This window comes from Neoarius graeffei, chromosome 18 (genome assembly GCF_027579695.1).
Source record: "Neoarius graeffei isolate fNeoGra1 chromosome 18, fNeoGra1.pri, whole genome shotgun sequence".
NCBI lineage: Eukaryota > Metazoa > Chordata > Actinopteri > Siluriformes > Ariidae > Neoarius > Neoarius graeffei.
In genome coordinates this window covers 19,699,357-19,727,335 of record NC_083586.1, presented here as the reverse complement: position 1 = coordinate 19,727,335, position 27,979 = coordinate 19,699,357, and the positions used below count along the sequence as shown (strand labels likewise).

General features: G+C 41.6%; 1 protein-coding gene across 2 annotated transcripts in view; it reads right to left on the bottom strand.

Annotated features, from left to right (window-relative positions):
* Positions 1 to 1,122: 1,122 nt before the first annotated feature.
* LOC132866630 (interferon-induced protein 44-like) overlaps positions 1,123 to 27,979 on the bottom strand; it is a 28,094-nt gene continuing 1,237 nt past the window's right edge. For both annotated transcript variants that reach the window (XM_060899422.1, XM_060899423.1), the window contains 6 exons: positions 25,887 to 25,917; positions 25,514 to 25,706; positions 8,894 to 9,037; positions 8,436 to 8,607; positions 2,255 to 2,355; positions 1,123 to 1,575 (listed from right to left, as the gene is read on the bottom strand). In XM_060899422.1, coding sequence (XP_060755405.1) covers positions 1,396 to 1,575; positions 2,255 to 2,355; positions 8,436 to 8,607; positions 8,894 to 9,037; positions 25,514 to 25,706; positions 25,887 to 25,917 — 821 coding nt within the window. In that variant the 3' untranslated portion in view covers positions 1,123 to 1,395. The remainder of the gene's footprint in view (positions 1,576 to 2,254; positions 2,356 to 8,435; positions 8,608 to 8,893; positions 9,038 to 25,513; positions 25,707 to 25,886; positions 25,918 to 27,979) is intronic.

Below are 27,979 nucleotides of genomic sequence, written 5' to 3'. Positions count from 1 at the left end.
TGAGAGCTGTTTTAAAGGTTCAAACAACATACCTACATTTACATAACACTTGCGTCTCTTTCTGAATGATATTTATGTGATTAGATACAGTATGTTCTCTTGTTTGAGGATAAGCGGCACCAGATAATGAATGGATGGATGTTCTCCTGTTTGCTTTCCTGGTACGATTTAAAACACTGAATAATTAAACTAATGCAAAAACACTGAATAATTAAACTAATTTAATTTGCATTGAATGTGCTATTACACTAAATTAATATACAGTGCTCAGTGTAAATGAGTACACCCCCTTTGAAAAGTAACATTTTAAACAATATCTCAATGAACACAATTTCCAAAATGTTGACAAGGCAAAGTTTAATATAACATCTGTTTAACTTATAATGGGAAAGTAAGGTTAATAATATAACTTAGATTACACATTTTTTCAGTTTTACTCAAATTAGGGTGGTGCAAAAATGAGCACACCCCACAACAAAAACTACTACATCTACTACTTTGTATGGCCTCCATGATTTTTAATGACCGCACCAAGTCTTCTAGGCATGGAACAAACAAGTTGGCGACATTTTGCAACATCAATCTTTTTCCATTCTTCAACAACGACCTCTTTTAGTGACTGGATGCTGGATGGAGAGCGATGCTCAACTTGTCTCTTCAGAATTCCCCATAGGTGTTCGATTGGGTTCAGATCAGGAGGCATACTTGGCCACTGAATCACTTTCACCCTGTTCTTCTTCAGAAATCCAACAGTGCCCTTAGATGTGTGTTTAGTCATGTTGGAAAAGTACACGACGACCAAGGGCACGGAGTGATGGTAGCATCTTCTCTTTCAGTCAATGTACGCTGATGAATCCACCTCATGTCTGTAGTGTAGTAGGTGATGGGATTCAGGATGAGGAGCACATGCTTTTGATACAGTCACTTTTGATGTGCCATAAAATTCATATTCATAAATGAATTAATATAACTAACTCGGAGTTTATTCTCATTGTTTGTCCTGTTTGTCAAGGTTTAGATTATTACACAAATATACTTTTACAGATACAAATAACACAAAACAAAGAAACAAATTCATCACTGATTATATTTTTTAATGATAACTACATTTATGCAGCACTAAAGTCACTACTATTACCTATAATAAAGATTGTGTACACAAACAAAATTTTTCAACCAAGACAATATACAATAAATAAAGATTCCTAAAAACCACTGACCATTTCAGGAAAACTTCACCATGAATCTTTAAAATATTTCTTTGAACAATCTCAAACACAAGAGATAATGTTCAATCACAGATTAGTGAGAAATCCCAGTCCCAGAATGCATTTAGTTAACAGTGTTGAAGGGATGTTAGCATGAAAGCTGAAGCTTTTGTTCATATCTCTCTCATCAGTTGTCATCTTTTTCCAACTCACGTTCTACATAGTCATTGGCAAAACTGAGAATATCTCTCAGTGCAATGAGGAGGAACAGGTCGATATCAGGATCTTGGGTGATTATTTCAGAGTAGTTATTCACAGGGTAGATGGCATTTAATGGGATGCCGACATTATTACTGCACTCATGAACCTGAGGAAATAAAGATCAGCAGGCATTATGTGGAGACATGAGAATGAGATCATTAACACTACGTTCACACTGCAGGCTGAAGTGACTCAAATCCGATTTTTTCGCCCATATGTGACCTGTATCCAATCTTTTATTGACAATATGAACGACACAGATCCAATTTTTTTCAAATCCGACCCAGGCCGTTTGGATATGTGGTCCTAATTCCGATTCCTATCTGATCTTTTCATATGCGACTTCAGTCTGAACCGCCAGGTCGCATTCATCTGACTTACACGTCATCAACAAGCCACAAACGTCACTATTCTGCGCTGAAGTAGGCGGCGGGTCTTTCAAAACTTCCGTAAACACTGGCCATGCTCACTGCGTGTGACGTCGTCGTATCCTGCAATGCGCATGCGGAACACTTTTAGGTCACTTTTCGTTCATACTGAGGATCACATACAAGTCGCATATATTTGTTAATGTGAACGACCTCACAAAAAAATCGGATTTCACAAAAAAATCGGAATTGAGCATTAAGCCTTGCAGTGTGAACGTAGTGTAAGACATGTGAACCTGAACCTTGTGGGGACCTGCCAAATGGTTACAAGTGTCAGTATTGCTATACAAGTGGGGACATTGCTTGTGCTAAAAAGACACACACACACACACACACACACACACACACACACATTACCTTATCTCGGATCTTCTTGCTATAATACATTTTCTTTAGATCCCCTTCAACCAGCTCACAGGCTTTATCCACCCTGGTCATCACAATGACCTGAGGGATTCCTACAAAATTAAAATTTAATAATTTAATTATCAAATAATTTTCAGGCTTGGTTTATTTTTAATTTCTGCTCCAATGAGACCCTGAACACTTACCAAGATAACTGTGTATGGACTACAAATTGGTTAGAGATTGGTGATGTGGTGAAGAAACAACTATTTTTGTTTGTTTGTTTTAGCTTCTATAGTGCTGGAACAAGAGCTTCATTTGCAGTGGCTCCACAGCATTGAACGTAACTATAAACACTATGACACATTGTTATTGAAATGTTATCGTTCCAATAATAAGAGCTAATTCGCAGTGACTTGTAAACGGATTCATAAATGTGTGTAAACTTAGATATGGTATATAAAGTTTCCTAAAAGAATGTCAGAGGCAGGCTGCCCTGGCCCTGACCCGCCACCAGAGGGAGCCAAAGAGCTGCTTCTTGGATGTTAGTGGCAACCGGCTCCATCAGTGAGGGCTGCTGACAGGTTGCTCAAATTTTACCCCTTTTCCACCAACAGGGAACAGGTTCTGCTCTGGTTCATGCACCACATTTTGACCCATTTAGAGTATTGCAACCAAAAAAATTAATTGGTTCAGAACCTGCAAAGTTGGTTCCCAGCTGGAAACAAAATGCAGCTGGTTTTTCCAGCACAAACTAGAATGACATCAGTGGGCATGTCATTAGTTTGGAGAGGAAGTAGAGCACAACAATGGAGAATGCAACGGAAAAGGATACATTACATTAATGGCATTGTTATCGAGAGCAACATACAACATCCCCAGAGCAGCCTGGGGAGCAGTTGTGGATTAGGTGCCTTGCTCAAGGGCACTTCAGTCATTCCTGCTGGTCCAGGGAATCAAACCTTTTATTCCCAAAGCTGCTTCTCTATCCATTAGGCCATGGCTTCCCCCATGACGCTTCTTCATTAAAAAAAAAAAATGGAAAGAAAATACTTATCTGCAATAACTGAACAAAAGCTCGTAGGTAATCAATGTGCTCCACTATCTTGCTGTCACTGTTTACTCCCGCTGTGCCCTCCGTTCATGATACTTCCTTGATTACAACGTTTCCACTCAAAACTGGTGAAATTATGGGCTAGTCTGCTCGCAGGCACCAAGATACAAAGAATCCTGAATGGAACTGGTTGAAGAAGCCATTTCCTGGTGGTCTAAAAGAGGTATCTGGGTGCAAGACTAAGCCTGTATTGGTATTTTGAAAATTAGAGTTCTATTCTAGTCCTTTCCTTGGCGCTATGTTGGCCTCGCCTTATTAACCGACCCACTCTCTCAAGGCTTCGGCTCTTTTTTCCTGGTTAAATTTTTGTAACGAGTAGTCAAATGGCCCTTTTCCACTACCCTTTTTCAGCTCACTTCAGCCCGACACGGCTCGCATTTCGACTACCTCAAAGCAGCACGACTCAGCTCGCTTCAGCCCTACTCAGCACCCAAAACTCGCACGGTTTTGGAGTGGGGCTGAAGCGAGCCAAACCGAGCCGAGTGGGGCTAGGGGCGTGAGGAGACACTCCCCTGTGCACTGATTGGTGAGGGGGAGTGTCCTTACATGCCCACACACACCCCGCGAGCACGCTGGGATCTGTAAACACCGTAAACCCGGAAGAAGAAGAATTACGAATTACGAGAATTTCTGAAGCCTTATGCGCCTCGCTTCATCTATACGCTCTTGCCCGTATCTGTTGGCGTTGTCGGTGACAACAAGCCACAGCACCAAGACCAGCAACACTAACGACTCCATGTCCTCCATGTTTATTGTTTACTATCTGGGTCGTAAGACTAAAGATCACTGATGTCACTGTTTGCGCCGCCTAACGACATCACGTGACGTCCACCCACTTTCGCTAACTCCACCCAATGTGTCCACCCACTTCCAGCCAGCACGGTTCAGCGCGGTTGTAGTCGAAATGCAACTCCAACAGCCCCGCTCAGCTCGACTCAGCCCAACTCAGCACCGCACGGCTCAGCCCGACTCAGCCGCATTGGTAGTGGAAAAGTGGCAAAAGGTTTGTCCCCTAATTATCTGGGGTGGGTTTCCCAAAAGCCTCTTAAGGCCAAGAGTGTCTTTAATTACCTCTTAAGATCCATCGTCAAGCTAACGTGGTTTTCCCAAACAACACTGTAGCCTAAGTGGTCCTTTAGTTTGCTTTGAATTTATGAGAGACCCAGATCACTCATTCAAAACAAAAAGCAACTTCCTCACAGCCAAATACATAGACTGTGCATGCGCCTCCAAGGGACTCTCACAATCAATGGGGGAAACTGGTTCAATTATCTTTCTTGTACACTGCAAGTACATCAATTTTTAAAATAAATACACACAAAATATTATGAATATATTTCAATATGTTATGGAATTACGTATGGATATCATAATGTCACATTGATATCACCACATTTTCATCAAATTTAATTCCATTAGGCGAGTGATTCTCTCATTTAGTGTCATAAATGAGACAAATTTCTGCACGTCTAATATTGTGTGTGTGTGTGCACAAGCACCTGTGCGCAAGCGAGAGAGAGAGGTTTTGATCTGTGTGTACCTAAAGAGGTTGAATTTATCTCTCTCTCTCTCTCTCTCTCTCTCTCTCTATATATATATATATATATATATATATATATATATATGTATATATATAAAAAAGGAGGTCAAGTCAACCTCTTTAGGTGCACACAGATCAAAACACCTGTCTCTCTCTGTTCGAGCACATATAAGGAAGAACACTGCTACCTTTGCATTGTGGATAACAGTTGAAATAATCCTGACTATGTTTGAGTAACTGTGAAATAAGTGGGCATGGGGAACACATTTACTTAATTATTTATTATTATTTGTTGATTCTTTCGTGTGAATGTATATTCATTTAATTAAAAAAACATGCTTGGAATAAAAAATATTGTCCAAAAATGTAAAAATGTTTCGCTTATTAATTACCACATTATATACAGTAGATATAAAGAGTGTACACACCCCGTTAAAATGAGAGTTTTTTTTCTGATGTAAAAAAATGAGATTATGATAAATACAGTAATTTCAAAACTTTTCCCACCTTCAATGTGACCTATAACTTGTACAATTCAATTGAAAAACAAACAAATCTATTAGGGGAAAACAATTTTTTTTTTTAAAATGTACAATTAGCTGGTTGCATAAGTGTGCACACCCTTAAACTAATACTTTGTTGAAGCACCTTTTGATTTAATTACAGCATTCAGTCTTTTTGGGTCGGAGTCGATCAGCCTGCCACATCTAGACTTGGCAATATTTGCCCACTCTTCCTTGCAAAAGCGCTCCAAATCTGTCAGTCTCTTGTGCACAGCCCTCTTCAGGTCACCCCACAGATTTTCAATTGGATTTAGGTCTGGGCTCTGGGTGGGCCATTCCAAAACTTTTTTGGGGGTCACTGTCATGCTGAAAGATGAAATTCCTGTTCATCTTCATAGCAGACACCTGAAGGTTTTGGGCCAAAATTGACTGGTATTTAGAACTGTTCATAATTCCCTCCACCTTGACTAAAGCCCCTGTTCCAGCTGAGGAAAAACAACCCCAAAACATGATGCTGCCACCACCATGCTTCACCGTCGGTATGGTGTTCTTTTGGTGATGTGATTCATTGTTTTTGGGCCAAACAAACCTTTTGGAATTGTCCCCAAAAAGTTCAACCTTGGTTTCATCAGACCATAACATTTTCCCACATGCTTTTAGGAGAGTTGATGTATTTTTTTTGCAAAATTTAGCCGGGCCTGGATGTTTTTCTTTGACCCTACATCATAGTCCAGATATTTGGAGAATACAGGAGATTGTTGTTACATGTAGTACACAACCAGTACTTGCCAGAAATTCCTGCAGCTCCTTCAGTGTTGCTGTAGGCCTCTTGGCAGCCTCCCTGACCAGTTTTTGTCATCTTTTCATCAATTTTGGGGGGACCTCCAGTTCTCGGTAATGTCACTGTTGTCCCATATTTTCTCCACTTCTTGATGACTGTCTTCACTGTGCTCCATGGTATATCTAATGCCGTGGAGATGTTTTTGTACCCTTCTCCTGACTGATACCTTTCAACAATGAGATCCCTTTGACGCTCTATAAGCTCTCTGTGAACCCTGGCTTTTGCTGTAGGATGCAACTGAGTAAATGTCTGAACTTTATTTGGGGTTAATCAGAGTAATTTTAATTGATGGGAGGTGTGAACTCAAAAAGACTGAATGCTGTAATTAAATCAAAAGGTGTTTCAACAAAGTATTAGTTTAAGGGTGTGCACACTTATGCAACCAGCTTATTGTACATTTTTTTTTATGTTTGTTTTTCAATTGAATTGTACAGGTTATGGGTCACATTAAAGGTGAGAAAAGTTTTGAAATTATTTATCATGGTCTCATTTTTTTTTACATCAGAAAAATCTATAATTTTAATGGGTTGTGTACACTTTTTATTTCCACTGTATGTAATGCTTAATGACAATACAATATTTTAACATTTTAAACACTTTGTTTTTTGTTTTGTAAAAAATGAATGCCATGTGACCTCGTTGACTGGATTTAGCAATTACTAATGCCTAAATCGGGGACGCCCATTGCAAAGACACACTTCATAATATTGCTATTAAAACTAGACGATGTTTTGATTTCATAAAATCAGTGAAATTTAGTTCCCTCTGAAATTTGGTCATTGTGATATGTTTATTTTTGTAATATCTAAAAAAAAAAAAAAAAAAAAAAAAAAAAAAAAAAAATATATATATATATATATATATATATATATATATAAACAAACCAAACAGGCCATTCTGTGACTGGGAAGTTGTTTAATTTGAGGGGATTCCCTAGCAAATAATGTACAAGAAATCACTTGCTTTGCACAGTCAAGCAGACAGAGGAAGTCCTGTGCACATGTGCAGGTTTATCTAAGTTGTCGTCTTCTTCTTTTGGGTTTTTATGGCAGCTGGCATCCACAGTGTTGCATTACTGCCATCTACAGGTTTACCTTGACCATGCACTAACAGTTATATCCTTCTGTTGCTAAATGAACAGCTGATCACACCGAGGTGCTCGCTGACCGCCAATATTTATTAGTTTGGTCCTGCGTTTCTTTTCCTTTGCAACATAATGTCTTTTCTTCTCGCTGTCCATTACTGTCGTCGGTCTTTCACGTTTTATTCATGTCCTCCATTTTCCTCTCCTGTTTCAAATTTGTATCCCACAATGCCTTTCACGAACGGGAAAAGCCCACCACGTGATGCATGACGTAGTATCTTGAATTGCGTCATGGTGAAGCAGGAAAATTGTTCTATTTTAAAAAATCTCATAAAATTGGAAGTCTGTGATTTGAATTCAGTAGCTTTCGGGCCATTAAACAAAAATAATTGGGTGGCAGGGAAAATTCTTTTTATGACCTAAACTTGAGAAATCTGAAAGGCAGTCAACCTTTAAGACTCCTTACGAGTGAGTTCAGGAAAACCACGTACAGAGACAACGTTCGTTGCTTAAGAGGGTTGCCCAACTTTCTCTTTAGCCCTAAAGAGCAATGTTATTGGGAAACCTACCCCTGATCTGCACTTGGGTCCTATCTCTTGAGTATTGGTTGTGGCTCATTTGGCTTTCCCAGGTTTTGTAACAGTCAGAGATAAAGCTGTCTGAAAAAAATTTATACTTTAGATTTATCTGGTAACATGAAAGACTGTGGGGTTTGTTTTCCTATTTAACTTGAAAATAGGAGCTAAGTTGTTTCATGGATGTTCTGAAACCAGTTAAACAGTTTAATGTACTCTTTCATTGATAAAAAAAATTGTAGTCATTTGAAAATTGTTGTCTAATAAAACACTTTACTTTCATTTTTGAATGAACTAGCCAATGTTTTTTTTTTTCTATTTTCTTTTCTTTTCAGTATCTTATCCACTAGTGGCCATTAAAACACCATATCTGTTGCCTACTGCTCTACACTGGTTTCCAGCTGACTTAACTGCTCTGCCCTGCCTCCAGTTCCCAGCATGAATTAATAACACTTACAAGTTTGAATAATAATAATCAGTAATGGGTAAGCTTAAGCAGAAAAAAATTACCAAAATGAATGAATAATTTATTTTACCAAGCAGGCTAGCACTCGTCCTAACATGGTCCATTTTTTCAAAGATTGTGGAGTCCAACATTGAGAACGAGTCTGCAGGCAGAACACACACCAGACAGTGAACCTTATCACCCAAAGTTGGGTTCTTTTTGTAATGCGGGTCGTCATCAGCTATTGTTACCCAAGGATTAAACTAGAACAGAAAAAAAAATTATTCATGAATTATAAAGTTTAAATTAAACCCGTTTATCCACAAGCAAGATTTCGCACATTTAATTAACTTTAGTCTTTGATCATGAAAGATTAATCCTCACTGATTATTTTGTTTAGATTTATAATATGTATGGAATAATACATACAAAATGTATAGTTCTACAAAATGAATGCATGAGGAGTGTGGTGCTTGATACAGAGTGACAAAGTTTGATCTTGTGATCTTTTCTCAAATACTAGAAATAATAGAATGCACCGGTACTTACACTGTACTCATCTGAAATGTGTCCCTTAAACACACTGATGATGTCATCATGTTTTATTCCTTCTTGTGCTTCAATCCCCATGATGTCAACAATCTCCAGCGGATAATGCTCTCCTCTGCCCATCTTCAGCTTGTGTATGTTCATCTAAATTACAGTCAAATATGGTTAGAAAAATCATCTTCAGAGGTAACATACCCCTTTTCCACAGCTCCCTGAGGTCTCAATGAAATGTCTGTGACATAGTTTGGTCAAAATACCACAAGAGTAAAGCACCACTGCGCCTTCTCACTCTGTCTAGCAGCCCTGAGGTAGGTTTCCTGATAACGTTGCCCTTTAGGGCTAAAGAGAGAGTTGAGAGACTCTCTGAAGCAATGAATGTTGTCTCTGTATGTGGTTTTCCCAAACTCTCTCGTAAGGAGTCTAAAGAGCAACAGGATGAAGAGCGTCTTTGCAATGCACATCCCCGATATAGGCATTGCTAAATCCAGTCGATGAGGTCACATGGCATTAGTTTTTTACCCCAAAAAAAAAAGAAATATAAAATGTTTAAAATATGTTAATATATTGTATCATCATTAAGGTCATTAATAATCAAAAATAGAGTGATGGCTACAATTATCGACAGTTCATAATTATCGACACCTTTTCAGATTTACCAATAAAAAACAATTTTACAAAGGTGAGTTTCAGTTACAACAGTTATTATTGGTTAATTAATCAACCAGAAGACCCCCCCCCCCCCCCCCCTCGCCCTTTCATCTTGTCGTCTGATGACACAGCTCATTACCTGAGATGGAATTTTTTCAGTACAATCAGCAATTTGAGGAAAACCTGGATGTTATCATCACAGGTAAACATGGTGGAAAGCTCATGAACATGTTTTTACTGATCAAATTCACCGATATTTCATGATCTCCTTGTCAAAACCTACTTTGTTTCTTACTCTTTCATTTGACAGTTGCCATTTTGTATCTAAACGTGCATTTGAGAAGTCACATGAGGTGTCAATAATAGTGATCATTTTCACCGGTGTCCACCATTATCGACACCCTGTGGAATTAAGTGACATTTACAACTGTTATGTATCGATCTTTGTGTAACATTGTTGAAGTACAGAAGGTACTTTTAAAAAAATAAAAGTGCTGTGATTTATAATATTTTTTTCTGATTCATAACAGAATGGAATATTTATAGAGTATTTGGAATCCTACTGCAATAAATAGAATTAGACCAGAATTAAATTCCTCATGTCAGTAATGGCATTGAGAGTGACCGCTCGGAACAGACTACTAACATGGCTTCTCAAAACTACAATGCCCAAGAACCACAGTGCCCTCTATCACCTGCTTATTAATTACATCTGTCTCTCCTTTACAAATCATCACTCCTGTTACTTAAGCCTCGTTCACAGGCTCCCTAGTTGTGAAGTATCATTCAGTGTTTACTCCTGGCATACCAAGCTGTTTACCTTCTGCATGTGCTCTAGTTATTTTGACCCTTGTTCTCATTTTCTCTACTATGTTCTCTAGTCCTGTCTTCATTGCTCTGTTTGCTGAATGACCAACCCTTGCTTGTTCTTTGACTACGATTCTCATCCAGTGTTTTGGCTTCATTCCCAGTTTGCTTCTCCCATGCTTCCCTGCACATACATCCATAAGTGCATACATCCATAAGTTTGTCAAAGCGGAAAAGAGCGAATTCCACCAGAGCTCTGTCTCATTTCTGGGGTTCGTCATCTCCCCAGCTAGGATCCAGATGGACCCCCTCAAGCTTGAGGCAGTCGCAGACTGGCCTACCCCATCCTCACAACGAGAGCGCCAGCATTTCCTGGGATTCGCTAACTTCTACAGGCGCTTCATCCACGACTTCAGCATGGTGGCCGGACCTCTCACTGCCTTGACCTCGATTAAGACCTTGTTCAAGTGGGGGGAGGAAGCAGAGAAAGCCTTCTCCTTGTGCTTGAGCATGTTCAAAACAGCACCCATTCTCACCATACCCGATCTGACCAAACAGTTCATCGTGGAGGTCAACGGTTCCGAGTCCATGGTTGGAGCCATTCTCTCCCAGAGGGCCAGCGATAACAAGGTCCACCCCTGCTCCTTCTTCTCTCGCCGGCTGTCCCCTGCTGAACGTAATTACAACATCGGCGACAGAGAGTTGTTGGCTATCAAGCTAGCCTTGGAGGAGTGGAGGCACTGGCTTGAAGGGACGGAACTCCCCTTCCTAGTCTGGACCGACTATAAAAACCTGGAGTACCTCAAGTCTGCCAAACGTCTCAATTCCCATCAAGCCCGTTGGTCTCTCTTCTTCTCCCGGTTCAACTTCATGCTCTCCTACCGACAAGGCTCCAAGAACGGCAAACCCGATGCCCTGTCCAGGATGTTCTCCTCCCACCAAGAGGAGTCCAAGCCACCCGAGACCATCCTTCCTCCACGCTGCCTGGTGGGAGCTGCCATTCTAGAGGTTGAGACGCTTATGCAGAAGGCCCTGGAGAAGGACCCTGGAGAAGGTAACTCAAGCAACATACCACCTAATCATCTGTTTGTTCCCTGTTCTGTGCAAACCCAGGTGCTGCAGTGGGGTCATGGCTCCAAGTTGGCTTGTCACCCAGGAGCTGCTTGAACCCTGGCGCTTGTCCAACAGCGCTTCTGGCGGCCATCCATCAAGGAAGACATCCAGGAGTTCATGGCAGCCTGCGACACATGTGCCCGGAACAAGACAGCCAATCAACCCCCTGCCAGCTTGCTAAGACCCCTCCCAATTCCTCATCGACCCTGGTCTCACATCGCACTGGACTTCATCACAGGACTCTCCAACTCAGGTGGCAATACATGCATCCTCACTGTCATTGACCATTTTTCCAAGACCATTCATTTCATTCCTCTGCCCAAGCTCCCCTCAGCCAAAGAGACCACAGAACTACTCATCCACCACATTTTCCGCCTACACGGTCTGCCTACCGACACAGTTTCTGACTGGGGTCCTCAGTTCACTGCACAGTTCTGGAGAGCCTTATGCAAACTCATCGGGGCCACCTGTAGTCTCTCCTCAGGCTTCCACCCACAGACCAACGGCCAGGCAGAATGGGCTAACCAGGCTTTGGAGGTTGCATTCAGGTGCATGGCATCCAGGGATGCCAGTTCTTGGAGCAAGTGCCTACCTTGGATCGAATACACACAACACACTCCCTTCCACTGCCACAGGTCTCTCTCCAATCCAGTGCTCACTAGGGTACCATCCACCACTGTTCAGATGGAGGAGGTCACCGTACCCTCAGCCCAGATCTTCATACGCCGCTGCAGGAAGACATGGGCAATGGCCTGGAGAAGACTCATTCGCTCCACCTTAGCATCGAAGAGGCAGGTTGGCAAACGCCGCTCTAAGGCACCCACCTACCGGGTGGGGCAACGAGTCATGCTCTCCACACACCACCTGCCACTTAGAACTGTCTCCCGCAAGCTGGCTCCCAGGTACCTAGGACCTTTCCTCATCAGCAAGGTAATCAATCCATGTTCCGTCAGACTGGCTTTACCACTCACCATGCGATGTGTTCACCCCACCTTTCACGTATCACAGCTTAAACCCCTGGTCTCCAGTCCTTTGCCATTTCTGTGCCTTTATTGCGTTTCATGGTTTTTGCTCAAGCTATTTTTCTAGTTCATGGTTTTTGCACTTAGGGTTTTTTTCTTGTTTATGTTTTTTTTTTGCTCTAGCATTTTTGTCCTTGTCTGTCTCGTGTTTTTGTCAAGTTTTTTTTGTCTCTTTTTATCTGGACTATTTTTGCCATTTGTTTTTGTCCCGTTTTTGCCACACCCTTTTCCCTGGGTTAAAGCACCTTATTTATTGGATTACTGTCTGTGTTCTGCTTGCGGATCCTGATCTTACCACACCTTCACCTCCCCTAGCAGTTTACCTGCATTCAGATTAATACATGTAACTTGTATGGTGTGTTTAAGTTAGCGGTATAAGATTATTTAATTTGCTTCAGAATGTGATTGTCTCAGTTCATCTGATTATTTAATTAGCCTTTTAAATGAATGAATGAATGAATGAACCCTTTATTGTCACTAGTCACAAGTACCAGCGAAATTGGCCATCAACCCGTCCGTACATATACACATACATACAATTGACACAGGGGGAGTAGACAGGACAGGAAGACAGGGATGAAAAATACAGAGTAACATGAGGGTAGGGGAGGAGAAAAAAGCAACCCCCACACTATGCTCCTGGGGAGTACAGTGTGGGAACATTAAAAAACACCTCAGCACATAAGCACAAAATAACACAGTACACTTTACAACATGAAAACTTGGGACTCGAAGGGGAAGGGGGTGAGGGTGGGGGCGATCATGTGAGGGGGAGGGGTGGGGGGAGGGGCAGAGGTATAGGTAACCCAGCGCAAACAAGCAGTCCGGTCCTGCAGCCATGACGGCGCTTACCCGCTTGTCACACTGGGGGTAAAAAGTGGCGACCATGGGAAGTGGGGGAAGGAATGCAACAGCGTCTCACTCCAGTGATCTTCAGGGGGAGTTGTTGTTCCAGCAATGGCCTTGGCCAAGGCCAGTGCTGTCTGAGGGAGCCGAAAGCAGTTAAGATCAGGGCTTTGAACCAGAATTTTTTTCCTATTGGTTCGTTCCGAACAGAAACGGAATTTTAACGTTTCCGGTTTGGGGTTCCACCATTAAATAGACGTTCCCGAACCGGTTAGAACAAAAAAACTTCGTTCCCGGAACGGTTAATTACGTTCCCTGTCAGCTGTTTAACAAATGGCTATAAAATTATGTCTCTGTCTTATCCAGCTTAAGCCAAATGTAGGCTAATTCTATTACAACCTTCATTAAATAAGACAAGAAATAATTCAAAACAATTATTATTTCAAATGTTGGCGATTTGGATTCTCAGTATGTCTTCCCATCTACACAAACAGAAAAAGTGCCAAAAATGAAAGATAATTCGTTTAGTGTGTTACCAAAGGCTAGTCAGGCCCTATAGAGGGCTACCGCATGACGTCACCGCGCCGCGAGATTTTGTTAGGCGCCATATTGAAAGACCAAGTCCACATCTATGCAAGTACATACATACATAAAACAAACTACACCTGAAATGTAGCCAGGGCCGGTTCTGCCCTAATCTGGACCCGGGTGCAACATCGCGCAAACCCCCCCCCCCCAAAAAAAACAGTCTAAATCAGGACAACCATCACATAACTATAACTATAAACATTTTATATCAACTATTTTAACTAAATGGGCTATAATAAATAAGCCTGCAGGCAGCCACGGCGGGCCGCCTCAGAAAAGTAACCATTCAATGACACAACTGAAAGCCTGCAGCCATGGCGGGCTGCCTCAGAAAAGTAACCATTTGTCCTACCTTAAAACTCGTTTTGCATTTTCTGACTCCTTTTTTGTATTTTCAACCCTCCGTTTATTTTCTTTCCTTTTCTGAAAACCCGATTTGTGTCCAGACATTTTGTTCCGTTACCAACGAACTAACTCGTCAGGTCTCGTCTCTCGAGCCCGCGATGATTCCCATGGGAAGGGCAACAATTGATACATTTTTACAAACAGCCAATAGGGAGGTTGCAACGTTCAGGCTCTTCTTTGCTCAGACACTCAGTAATTCACTTATTATCACATGGAGACGTGATAGTAGTCCACCTTCCCGCTCTCTCCATTCAGTCAGCGAACGTCACACAGGAAGTGAACCCCAGCAGGTCATAGAAACTTGCGCAGGAGGAGAATGGCTTTTTTATTTGTAGGCTACGGAAACTTTGAGGAACGAAATAAAAACCGGTATTAACCGGTTACCATTATTTTTAATAAGCGTTTCTGTTCCGGAACATAAAAAATAATAAAGTTTCTGGTTTCGTTTCTGTTCCATGTGAAATAGAAAAAGTTCCCGGTTTTCGTTTTCATTCCTTGAACCGGTTCAAAGCCCTGGTTAAGATTGGGATTGTTTGGTCTTGGGGCAAGTAGACGCATTCTTTTACACGACTACTCTGTTTGTCCATTCTGGTCTCCGAATTGATCCATTTTCCTTTGCAAAGCCAAAAGCTTCTCCATGATGTTATCCATGTTGCGGTTCAAGTTCTGAATAGCCACAGCCTGAGTGCCGACAGCTCTGCCCACCTCTTCAATCATGTCGGGCAGCTTTATGGGGCTTTGGACAGCTGTCACCATTTTCTGATTTCCTCGATAAACCAGGGCAATGCCTAATCCAATCAGCAAAAGTCCTGTAATCATGGTTCCGAATAGGTAGATGTCTTCAATGTCCTCCACAGAAAGAACTGCCAGGCACACGACCCGCCACCTCTCCCACGTGTCCATCGTGTAGCCAGCTGTGAACGTTCTGGCAGGACAGGCCGGTTCCCCCTGAACCCAGGCTTCTCGTCGAGAAAATTGTGTCAATCGTGTGAAGAGACCAGTTTATCAATTCCATGATTTTTAGTTTGAAGAGCAGCGCAGAGAGAGTCTCTAAAAAGTATAGACAATAGACAGACGAGACAGAGAAGCAGAAGCAGGGAAGATAAGGAAGGAGAGGCAGAGAAATGCAACTGCCTTCCGTGAGAGCATGGAGAAAGAGAAGAAAGAGATGTTTTATCAGTGAAAATGCATGCACATACATGTATGTTGCGTAAGTTATAACACCTATCCTGTTTTAATGAGGGTCAACCCACAATCAGTGAAGTCAAAACAGTCTTAGTTGAGCGAGTCAGTAATGGTATTTCTTACTTTCACCATAAGTTATTTATATGACTTTGGTTTATAGCTGTAAAAGGCCTCGGCCTTAAAACCGGTTCCTGCTGTGACGTCACACACTCAAGCCTGGCTGGCTCAACAGGGCAGCTCAAATGCCAACTTTGCAGTCGATATTAACTCTCAAAAATATATTTTTATTTTATTCCCATTTATGCAGCATACAAGAGTCAAGGATGGAGATACTATCCACTCAGAAATTTATTTAAAAATAAAGGCTCTGCGTATCTGCTTTAAAGTGCTGATGACACATTTTTGACATCTTTGGTGATGTTTTATAACATAAAAAGTAATTCCCGATGATCCATATATTAATTCACGAAGGCGCCTACTTTACAAGTTATGATAAAAAACGCGGCTATTTGGGCAAATTTGACGGGGCTGCAGCACCCAGGAGACGAATGAGGAGGAGCTATATGACGTCAGTGAATGAACCTTCCTCCTAACTTACCAGTTTGTTGTTGATGCGGCAGGTGTTCAGTTTATCATTATTAGTATTTTTATTATACATTATTATATATATATATATATATATATATACACACACAGGGCGGCACGGTGGTGTAGTGGTTAGCGCTGTCGCCTCACAGCAAGAAGGTCCTGGGTTCGAGCCCCGGGGCCGGCGAGGGCCTTTCTGTGTGGAGTTTGCATGTTCTCCCCGTGTCCGCGTGGGTTTCCTCCGGGTGCTCCGGTTTCCCCCACAGTCCAAAGACATGCAGGTTAGGTTAACTGGTGACTCTAAATTGACCGTAGGTGTGAATGTGAGTGTGAATGGTTGTCTGTGTCTATGTGTCAGCCCTGTGATGACCTGGCGACTTGTCCAGGGTGTACCCCGCCTTTCGCCCGTAGTTAGCTGGGATAGGCTCCAGCTTGCCTGCGACCCTGTAGAAGGATAAAGCGGCTAGAGATAATGAGATGAGATATATATACACACACACACATATATATATATATATATATATATATATTAGTGCTGTCAAGCGATTAAAATATTTAATCGCGATTAATGTCGCGACTGTCATAGTTAACTCGCGATTAATCGCAATTTAACTGCACATTTTTGTCACATGAAAAACCATTGTAATTCTCTTATCAGCATAAAAAAGTGAATGGGCTTGCTCACCGTTCGAACTACGGGGGTACTCGGGGGATCCGAGATCCCCTGAAACAGACATGAGATCCCTTGAAAACATGATTTGGGAAATGTTGGGGGGTCTCTAAAATATTGGCAAAATTATGTTTATTGACATAGCAATCGTGTGTAACGGGAAGCATTTGCATATCCGAAGTGAGCGCGCGATCAGAGATCCGCACTCTGAGACAAGCGCAAGCACCCCCCCAAGGGAAAAAAAAAGGGACCCCCCGAAAATATCGGCATAGTTCGAACACTGGTTGTACCATCTCATCTCATCTCTAGCCGCTTTATCCATCTACAGGGTCGCAGGCAAGCTGGAGCCTATCCCAGCTGACTACGGGCGAAAGGCGGGGTACACCCTGGACAAGTCGCCAGGTCATCACAGGGCTGACACATAGACACAGACAACCATTCACACTCACATTCACACCTACGCTCAATTTAGAGTCACCAGTTAACCTAACCTGCATGTCTTTGGGGGAAACCGGAGCACCCGGAGGAAACCCACGCGGACACGGGGAGAACATGCAAACTCCACACAGAAAGGCCCTCGCCAGCCCCGGGGCTCGAACCCAGGACCTTCTTGCTGTGAGGCGACAGCGCTAACCACTACACCACCGTGCCGCCCCCTGGTTGTACCAATTTTTTTTTTTTTTTATTGCACAGCATAACACATCTTGTCACAACCATTGCAAAGTGGGGCTGGAGCCGCCGATGGGAAAACGATCGGAGCACCGTGGCTCTTCGGGGGAGGGCAGAGGACTCTGGCTGTGCGGGGCGTGGCATCATGTCACAGAGCGTTAATCTCGCGATAAAAAAATTATCGCCGTTAAAATTGAGTCAAGTTAACGCGTTAATAACGCGACATTTTTGACAGCACTAATATATAAGTTATTATGCCTTCGCGTTGTGTTGCCGGCTTTTGCTCCAAAACCCACAAGGATGGGGTAAGTTTATTCAAGTTTCCCAGAGATCCCGAGCTGCATGCGAAGTGGGTGAGGCAAGTCAGGCGCACTCGTGAGAAGTGGGAGCCCTCACCAACATCCATCCTGTGCTCTGAACACTTCGATTTGGATTGTTTTGACATCCTTCCCAGCTTAAAGGAATCTCTTGGGTGTTCAGTTCAGCACAAACGTGTGCTGCTACCATCAGCAGTGCCTACAGTATTCCGGAGGGGGTCTACTAGTAGCTATGCTGGATCCAGCAGTCGCCTGGGACAAGGCGACTCCTCCAAAGACAGTCCTCCTGTCAGAACATGTGTTGAGAAACGACATAAGATAAAGGTACGTAGAGCTATAGAGTGCTCCGACATGATGCTAAAAATAGTAACCATGCGGTCTGCACGGCCATCTTGGAAGTGACTCGCTCCAGAGCGCTCATAGAGTACACATCATAGAGTACACATTCATGATAATCATAAATGTAATCATAAAGTCGGCGTGATATCAGCCATGTATTTGCTTGTGAAAGCTTGCGGCTTTCATGTAACTGCCGCCTAGCAACGAGAGGCAAAGGGTAAAGAGGGTAGGCTATCATAGATTCTATTCGGAAGAGATCAACACATGATTGCTTAAAAATTAGGTATTTTAACAATTTGCATCTGTTTTGTGATTATCGTGACACTTGTGTGTTATATAGAACTGTATGTCTTATCAGCACATCGAGGATCTTCCACCGGAGGCTTTAGCAAGTACTCGTAGCAACACTACACTTTACCCTTTGCCATGCGTTGTTAGGGAACGGTAGCAAGTACCCCGATGACCGACTTCAAGAATATGTAGAAAAAATTTAGAAATTATACTTTCCAAAAGTCATTTGAGCTTAGTGTATTGCATTTCCATTTATATTGTAGGTTCTTGCTGATGTTTTTGCGGAGTATGACGCAGCTGCTGAATCAGAAGCTGCAGAGTTTGTATGTACTAGTTGTGAACATTCACATTATTATCAATCTCATTTATTTAAAATCAGATAAAATCATGCCATCATGATCACTGCTTAAAGTACCAGTATTTGGTTGTTGAAGAGCTAGCACTAGGGAGTTCACCGGCGTTTCCATGCGCCATTTCCATTGAGTAGAACAGCCAGTGAACCGCAGCGTGTTCTTCCGCTGACGTCACAACATGGCCGCGAGCCACGGACCCAGTTTTCTTGCGCTGTGCAATTAAAAGTTGGATATTCGCGTAACAACAGCTTCTTTTCACGTAATTATAACAGAAATCTAACATGTTTGCCATGTTGTATAGTTTATTTAAGAAATTGCATAGAGTCATGTTCGTGTCATCAGCACTTTAAGGCCAAGTTTACATTAGACCATATCTGTCTCGCTTTCTTCGCGGATGCACTGTCCGTTTACATTAAACCGCCTGGAAACGCCGGGAAATGGGAATCCGCCAGGGTCCACGTATTCAATCCAGATCGTGTCAGCTCCGGTGCTGTGTAAACATTGAGAATACGCGAATACGCTGTGCTGAGCTCTAGCTGGCGTCGTCATTGGACAACGTCACTGTGACATCCACCTTCCTGATTCGCTGGCGTTGGTCATGTGACGCGACTGCTGAAAAACGGCGCGGACTTCCGCCTTGTATCACCTTTCATTAAAGAGTATAAAAGTATGAAAATACTGCAAATACTGATGCAAATACTGCCCATTGTGTAGTTATGATTGTCTTTAGGCTTGCCATCCTTCCACTTGCAAGTGGTAAGTGATATGCGCTGGGATCACACACACAGCGGCTCAGTCCCGAATCGTGGCTCGTGCACTTCACTCACGTGCTCTGTGAGCTGCGCAGGGCCGGAGTGCGCACCCTCCAGAGGGCACTCGCTGTTCAGGGCGGAGTGATTTGGAGCACAGGATGCCTGCGGAGCTGAGCGTATCCGTGTATTGGTGTTGCTGTGTGCACGCAAATCGTGTATTGGTGTTGCTGTGTGCACACTAATCGTTTTAAAAACGTTAATCTGATGATCCGCTGATACGGTCTAATGTAAACATGGGCTAAGGGGCTTTCAGGAAACTCACCCCTGTTCAATTTGAGTGCCTGCTCATTTAAATGATAATGAGCAACTGCTCACCCCACCCCGTCTTCTGCCAGCACTTTTTTCATGAATATTCATTCGCAAAGGCAGTTATCTGGTGATATTCAAATAAGCGGGCACAGGGGCAGACTGACAATCTGTGCGTTCTGGAAAAGTCCAGAACGGCTGTCCGGTCTACGGCCATCGGCCCTGTTCAATAACCAAACTTTTCAGTCTATCAACTAACAGGTGGCGCTAAGACGATAATTTATCCGTCAATCATTATTCCATAGGCCTAAAAGCCAACAAAGAAGAGTAACGTTAGTGTCTGTCAACAGAAAGATGGCAAGCAGAAAACGTAAGGAGAAAGGTGGATGGGAAAAGTTAAAACAAAAGAAAGTGAAGTCACTTGAAGAAGATGCTTCAAAATGTAGAAAGCTCACAGAGCTTTTTGGCAGTAGTGCAACTGCAAGCAGCAGCAGTAACGTTCATGTCACGTTATCACTGAGCGAGACTGAGAACCAGGAGGACATCCAACCTGACCAACCACATGCTGATGATGATAGTCACGATGAGGGGCAGGCAGCTGAGGGAATTTCACCAGAGGAGGAGGTACCGGTAAGTGACGACATAAAACCATAGCATAAAACAGGTTACGTAAAGGCCACTCATAGACCCCTCTCATAGTAGGCCAATCTTCTATTGACTGGATTTGCGGTGTGATGATGAGAAATATGTGGTTTATTGCTGTCAAAACAAACACATAACTACCAAGCAAGCCAATTATAAATAGATAGGCAAGCACAAATGGCCGCGATTTCATATGTTCACCTCTGCATAATTCATGCAGATTAGGCTCTTTACGTTCAAGAGAACCAAAGCTCTAGCCTATCATTAACCAAAAGTTTGAGGGGGAGAAGTGTTTTCCATTTTGGCACTATTTATCTTTGTCTTCTCTTTCGTGGTGCGTGGTGGAATGTCTGTGGAATAGGCTACAAATGTTGTTTGAAGGATGATTGGTTGAATGGTATCATAACTAATCACAGCAGCATTGCATTGTGCAATTTGTTAATAGCCTAATTTTAGATCGGTTTGTCAGGCTTACCTACCAAAAAATCAGCATAATATTAAAATTATAAAATGTGTCAAGCAGGCTAATTCTTACACAGAATAGACCTAAAAGGCTAAAAGTGTAATTAGGATTTAGGAAAAACCTCCAAATCTGTTTTATTCTTCTTGTCTGTAGCCTAGGTATCAAATGCTATGTTTATCCAAACTTTTGGCTGTTTTTTAAAAATAGAATTTTGAGGTATAAGTACAGGTTTAAAGGCTGTCATTCCAAATAATACTATTAAACGAATGTTAATCAAGCATACACTACCGTTCAAAAGTTTGGGGTCACCCAGACAATTTGTGTTTTCCATGAAAAGTCACACTTTTATTTACCACCATAAGTTGTAAAATGAATAGAAAATATAGTCAAGACATTTTTCTGGCCATTTTGAGCATTTAATCGACCCCACAAATGTGATGCTCCAGAAACTCAATCTGCTCAAAGGAAGGTCAGTTTTATAGCTTCTCTAAAGAGCTAAACTGTTTTCAGCTGTGCTAACATGATTGTACAAGGGTTTTCTAATCATCCATTAGCCTTCTGAGGCAATGAGCAAACACATTGTACCATTAGCGCACTGGAGTGATAGTTGCTGGAAATGGGCCTCTATAGAGATCTTGCATGTGACGTCACAGCCGATCCAGATTGTGACAGACCCCATCGTGTCGGTCAAACGCCATATTCTGCCTTCTACTTCTACTTCTGGTTCTACTTCTGCTTTTACTTCTACCTTTTCTTCTGGAAAACCCTACTATATACAATTCTACTACAACGGCTGCGGCTACAAGCTCTCCCTACCTGTGCACGGTTTTTATGTTTTTTGTGTGTATTTTTGCGTGTTGTTCGTCTGTACCGGACTTCAATATCCACTACAACCGTATGGACTTACTGGACATTGGTTTCCAGCAGAAAATGACGGTTTGTAGTGATTTCCATCGCATGCACAACATTCCGGACGAGGAAAAAAAAAAACATTCCGGACGAGACCAGATTGCGAGACCAGCGGGGTCTCCGTGGATTGTTATCGGAAGCAAAGGGAAGGAGGCGGCGCCGGGAGCCGAAGCAAAAGCGAGGCTACAGGCAGAGCCGGCCTGTTGACTAAGCTCAGAAAACAGCCACTCAAACCTCCACTGCCAAGCCTCTACCTCTCCAACGCCAGATCCATGTAAACAAGACGGACGATTTGGAATTACCGTATTCTATTCTATAATCGGCTGGTCAGTGCTATACTCAATACTTAAGTGACTTACCCATCCAGTGAGGATCATTTTCTTGTTTACAAGATGCCACATCTGAGTCGCTGACAAATCCTGAATTTCTGTAAAGATAACTGTCCAGAGATTTATAGGCACGCAGTGCTTCACCACTGAACAGCGAGGGAAAGTTAATGAGGTAATCATACACGTCCAGGTATTCCGCTGGCAGTTCAAAATCCGGTCGTGAAAACTCCGTCCGGAAAGCCATAAGGGTCACTAATCTGTAGATCGTTTATTTTAGACATATATCTAGTTATCTGTTCATTAGAAAAATGAGCCGTGTAGTCCGTCGGTTGAAATTGATCCATTCTGTACACGAGTGCAGCAGTATTCAGCGGTGTTTTTGACCGACACGAGGGCGGTTGTGTACTTTCCGGTCACGTGACTGCAAGATCTCTATACACCTATGGAGATATTGCACCAAAAACCAGACATTTGCAGCTAGAATAGTCATTTACCACATTAGCAATATATAGAGTGTATTTCTGATTAGTTTAAAGTGATCTTCATTGAAAAGAACAGTGCTTTTCTTTCAAAAATAAGGAAATTTCAAACTGACCCCAAACTTTTGAACAGTAGTGTATGTCAGTGCACAGTGTGAAGGGTTTTCCTAGATGCCATTGCAAAGTTTAGATATAATCAACAATAGCATTTAGCATCCAACTTCATCTTTTCAATTGTTTGTTTATTCAGGTTGAAGATAGTGGCAGCTCAAAAGATGACAGGGAGAGTCCAGGAAAGTGCCAGAATGAGGGATCAGTGCCCCAATATTTCAGCCGCCCCAGTTCAGACAGTTACAGCCTGGAGCAGTTTTTCAGTTACCACCCCCAGCAAAAGCCCAAAAACCTGTTCATCTGTAAATGGGTTTTGGTATGACAAAAAAAAATGCTATGAAAATAGTTCATCTGTGTGGGTTTTGTTATGACGGACAATATACCACTATAGCACTTTACTATAGCACTATAGTATAGTATACTATCCCTTAGCAAAAAGTAGTATACTTAAAGTTCATTTTATTAAGTATGCTTCAGTATAAGTATAGCAAGTATACTACAGACCATGTACTTTTAGTGTACTAGAAAGTATACAAATTTAATACTTTTTCGGACTAAATTGGAACATTTCAAGTTTATAAAAGTATACTTTTAAAGTTCATTTTAAGTTTGCAAAAGTACACTTTAAAGTATACAACAAGTACTCTCATCTATATACTATCAATGTACTTGGTATATCCCTCTCGTATGCTAAAAGTATACCACAAGTACACTTATCGATATACTGCCATTGTACTCATTATATACTTCGAGTCCCTATTTTTAGTTTATTATTGTATACTTTAAGTATACTGTTATAAACATTGGTTATTTCACTAGTTTACTTGTTATACTTTAAGTTTGCTTGGCATATTACTTGTAGCTTACTATTTATATACTGGAAATATACTCCTTAAAGTATTCTTAAAGTTTACTCATACTGTATGTACACAAGAGTGTGATGTATTTACAAAATCACAAGACAGAATGTTGAAAACAAGTTTGATATATTTTCAAACATTTCAAAAACAAAGACCTATGAAATCAAGTCCTTACTGGAGAAAATGAAAAGAAAAAGTGCACATTTGCATGTAAAAATGTAAACATAATGGTCTCTCCAAGATCAAGTCCTTATTTGTAAAAAGTGGTAAAGCAAAACTTGTGCATATGCTTGTAAAAATGTAAACATAACATCTTCAACTGAGAACTAACGTCCTTCCTTGTCAAAAAAGGTAAAAGAAAAGTGCACACCTCATCTCTCAATCTCTAGCCGCTTTATCCTGTTCTACAGGGTCGCAGGCAAGCTGGAGCCTATCCCAGCTGACTACGGGCGAAAGGCGGGGTACACCCTGGACAAGTCGCCAGGTCATCACAGGGCTGACACATAGACACAGACAACCATTCACACTCACATTCACACCTACGCTCAATTTAGAGTCACCAGTTAACCTAACCTGCATGTCTTTGGACTGTGGGGGAAACCGGAGCACCCGGAGGAAACCCACGCGGACACCATGCAAACTCCGCACAGAAAGGCCCTCGCCGGCCACGGGGCTCGAACCCGGACCTTCTTGCTGTGAGGCGACAGCGCTAACCACTACACCACCGAGTGCACACCTTTGGAACCAAAAATAAATAACTAGATAGAAACAAAATCTGTACTTTTATGATCAGACAGGCCTGTATGTAAAAATTCACAAATCAATGTACAAAGTACTTTCTTATATGTTGTTAAAAAAAACTGAAACTGTTAATGCTGTCTGGCCTGACATGATCAAAACAAAATGTGTTCGTGTTGAAACAGGTGACGCTATGTACATAACACCATTGCCAAACCCTTATGAAAGGGACTAGCTTGATCAATAAAGTCAAGTCAAAAGTTTTTCTGTTTTTGTGTATGATTTTAAGGTACATAAAGATAATGCAATTGAGCACACACACTATATACTGCAAAGTTTTAAACTCCAGCATAATATTATATTAATATATAAATTAAATGTTAAGCATGAGTCAATGACTTGACCTTATTATGCACTTGGAGCAAGATACACTAAGTATTAGTACTTTGTGGCAGAAAAACGTAAAAAGTATACTAAAGTACAAGTTTTAGTATTAAAGTATAAGTACCGTATAAGTCTTAGTATTAATGTACTTAGTCTTAGACTTTTGTTTATACTTTTCAGTATAAGCCAAGTATACTTCACTATACTATTCTTAAGTATATAAAATATAGTTCATAAAAAGTCAACTTCAAGTATACTTCCTCAGTTTTAGTAAAAAAATAAGTATACTCATAGTACGCTTGAATAAACTTCTTTTTGCAAAGGGATAGTATAGTGGGCCTATTTGGGGGGAAAGTCCAGGGCCGTTTTTTGGTCCCAGTCCGTCCCTGAGTGGGCAGCATAAATCTAATTCTAATTAGCTCCACTTGTGACAAAGAAAAATTGTTTCCTTCTTCAGTTCACTTTTTTTTTTCTTTCTTGCTTAAAGGCTGTTACTCAAGGACAATTCTCAACTTTCTACTCAACAAAATCTGGCAAACCTCTGAAATGGGTCATCATTTGGACTCAAGTCTCCAGCTCTGAATACAACCCTGTGAGGATTGTTTACATTCTGATTATGGCTCTGATAAAGAAGAAATGTGCCCAGATATGGAGGAAGAAGGGTCTAAAACAGAAGACAAGCATGGTCTAAAACATGGTCCAGACTACCAACCATCTTTTGAGGGAGAATCAGGACAGGAAGAAGATGCCACTGCTGAAGTGGAAGTCTATTATATTGTCTCTGTACCTCATAATTGATTGTTACTTACTTTTTTTGTGAATCTTCCTCCAATTATTGTGGAGTTTTCCAGAGCTATCATGGCATTGCGGCCTAAGAGGACCCTCTGGACTGAGTTGATGAAGGATGATTTCCCAGCTCCAATCGGTCCATACAACATAATTCTGAGGACCTCAGTGCTGGGCTTGAATTCTTTCACTTCCTGCAGTATTTCATCTTTTTCACTGTGAATCAGCAGAAAGAGTTTTGTGAAGACTTTGTAGACTACAAGTCTTTCCAGCACTAGCAGTACAATGTTACGCAGTTTGAACTGAGGTATGCTCAATATATTTGACAGGGGTGTGGGGTGGTGTCATGGTAAGTAACTGTTTATAGAATAAAATGATTTGAACATAAATTCTTACCAGACTCTTTCTCTCCATGGTTTCTGGAGCTCTTAATAAAATAAAAATAGTTTAAATGTTACTCATTTTCTGGATCGCAGAATGATACATTTTCAGTATCCTCATTCTTCTGGATAAAACAATATAGACCTTACTCTAGTTTATTTATATTTTAATGCCTTTTTGACTTAAGATTTAAAATGTTACTCATTCATTCTGCAGAGCATTGCACTGAATATATGAGGGAAAATATTATTAATAATAAGACAGATTGTTTATTCATTTTAGCTTCATGAGTCATTATACCAGTATGAGCAGTTATATAGCTTGTAAACTTATTTTTCCTTAAATAAATTTAATTTTCTGGTATTTTCTATTAGTAATAAGTAAATCATAAGCAATTCAACATTTTTCAATCTAGCTTCTTAAGGCACTGTATAGATTTTTTTTTTTTAAATGACACATTGTTCCACACAAAAAAAGGGGGGAAAAGCACTTCAGTGTTTCTCAATCCTGGTTCTAAAGTACAACCACCCTGCACTTTTTGGTGTTTTCTCTCCTCATAATCTCGAAATGCATACAATCATTTCCCAGCCCTTGTGATAACTATATTGCAATATACTAAAATAAATAAATGTAAAATTCTCATCTCATCTCATTATCTCTAGCCGCTTTATCATGTTCTACAGGGTCGCAGGCAAGCTGCAGCCTATCCCAGCTGACTACGGGTGAAAGGCGGGGTACACCCTGGACAAGTCACCAGGTCATCACAGGGCTGACACATAGACACAGACAACCATTCACACTCACACCTACGGTCAATTTAGAGTCACCAGTTAACCTAACCTGCATGTCTTTGGACTGTGGGGGAAACCGGAGCACCCGGAGGAAACCCACGCGGACACGGGGAGAACATGCAAACTCCGCACAGAAAGGCCCTCGCGGGCCACGGGGCTTGAACCCGGACATTCTTGCTGTGAGGCGACAGCGCTAACCACTACACCACTGTGCCGCCCTAAATGTACAACCCCGATTCCAAAAAAGTTGGGACAAAGTACAAATTGTAAATAAAAACGGAATGCAATAATTTACAAATCTCAAAAACTGATATTGTATTCACAATAGAACATAGACAACATATCAAATGTCGAAAGTGAGACATTTTGAAATGTCATGCTAAATATTGGCTCATTTGAAATTTCATGACAGCAACACGTCTCAAAAAAGTTGGGACAGGGGCAATAAGAGGCTGGAAAAGTTAAAGGTACAAAAAAGGAACAGCTGGAGGACCAAACTGTAACTCATTAGGTCAATTGGCAATAGGTCATTAACATGACTGGGTATAAAAAGAGCATCTTGGAGTGGCAGCGGCTCTCAGAAGTAAAGATGGGAAGAGGATCACCAATCCCCCTAATTCTGCGCCGACAAATAGTGGAGCAATATCAGAAAGGAGTTCAACAATGTAAAATTGCAAGGAGTTTGAACATATCATCATCTACAGTGCATAATATCATCAAAAGATTTAGAGAATCTGGAAGAATCTCTGTGCGTAAGGGTCAAGGCCGGAAAACCATACTGGGTGCCCGTGATCTTCGGGCCCTTAGACGGCACTGCATCACATACAGGCATGCTTCTGTATTGGAAATCACAAAATGGGCTCAGGAATATTTCCAGAGAACATTATCTGAGAACACAATTCACCGTGCCATCCGCCGTTGCCAGCTAAAACTCTATAGTTCAAAGAAGAAGCCGTATCTAAACATGATCCAGAAGCGCAGACGTCTTCTCTGGGCCAAGGCTCATTTAAAATGGACTGTGGCAAAGTGGAAAACTGTTCTGTGGTCAGACGAATCAAAATTTGAAGTTCTTTTTGGAAATCAGGGACGCCGTGTCATTCGGACTAAAGAGGAGAAGGACGACCCCAGTTGTTATCAGCGCTCAGTTCAGAAGCCTGCATCTCTGATGGTATGGGGTTGCATTAGTGCGTGTGGCATGGGCAGCTTACACATCTGGAAAGACACCATCAATGCTGAAAGGTATATCCAGGTTCTAGAGCAACATATGCTCCCATCTAGACGACGTCTCTTTCAGGGAAGACCTTGCATTTTCCAACA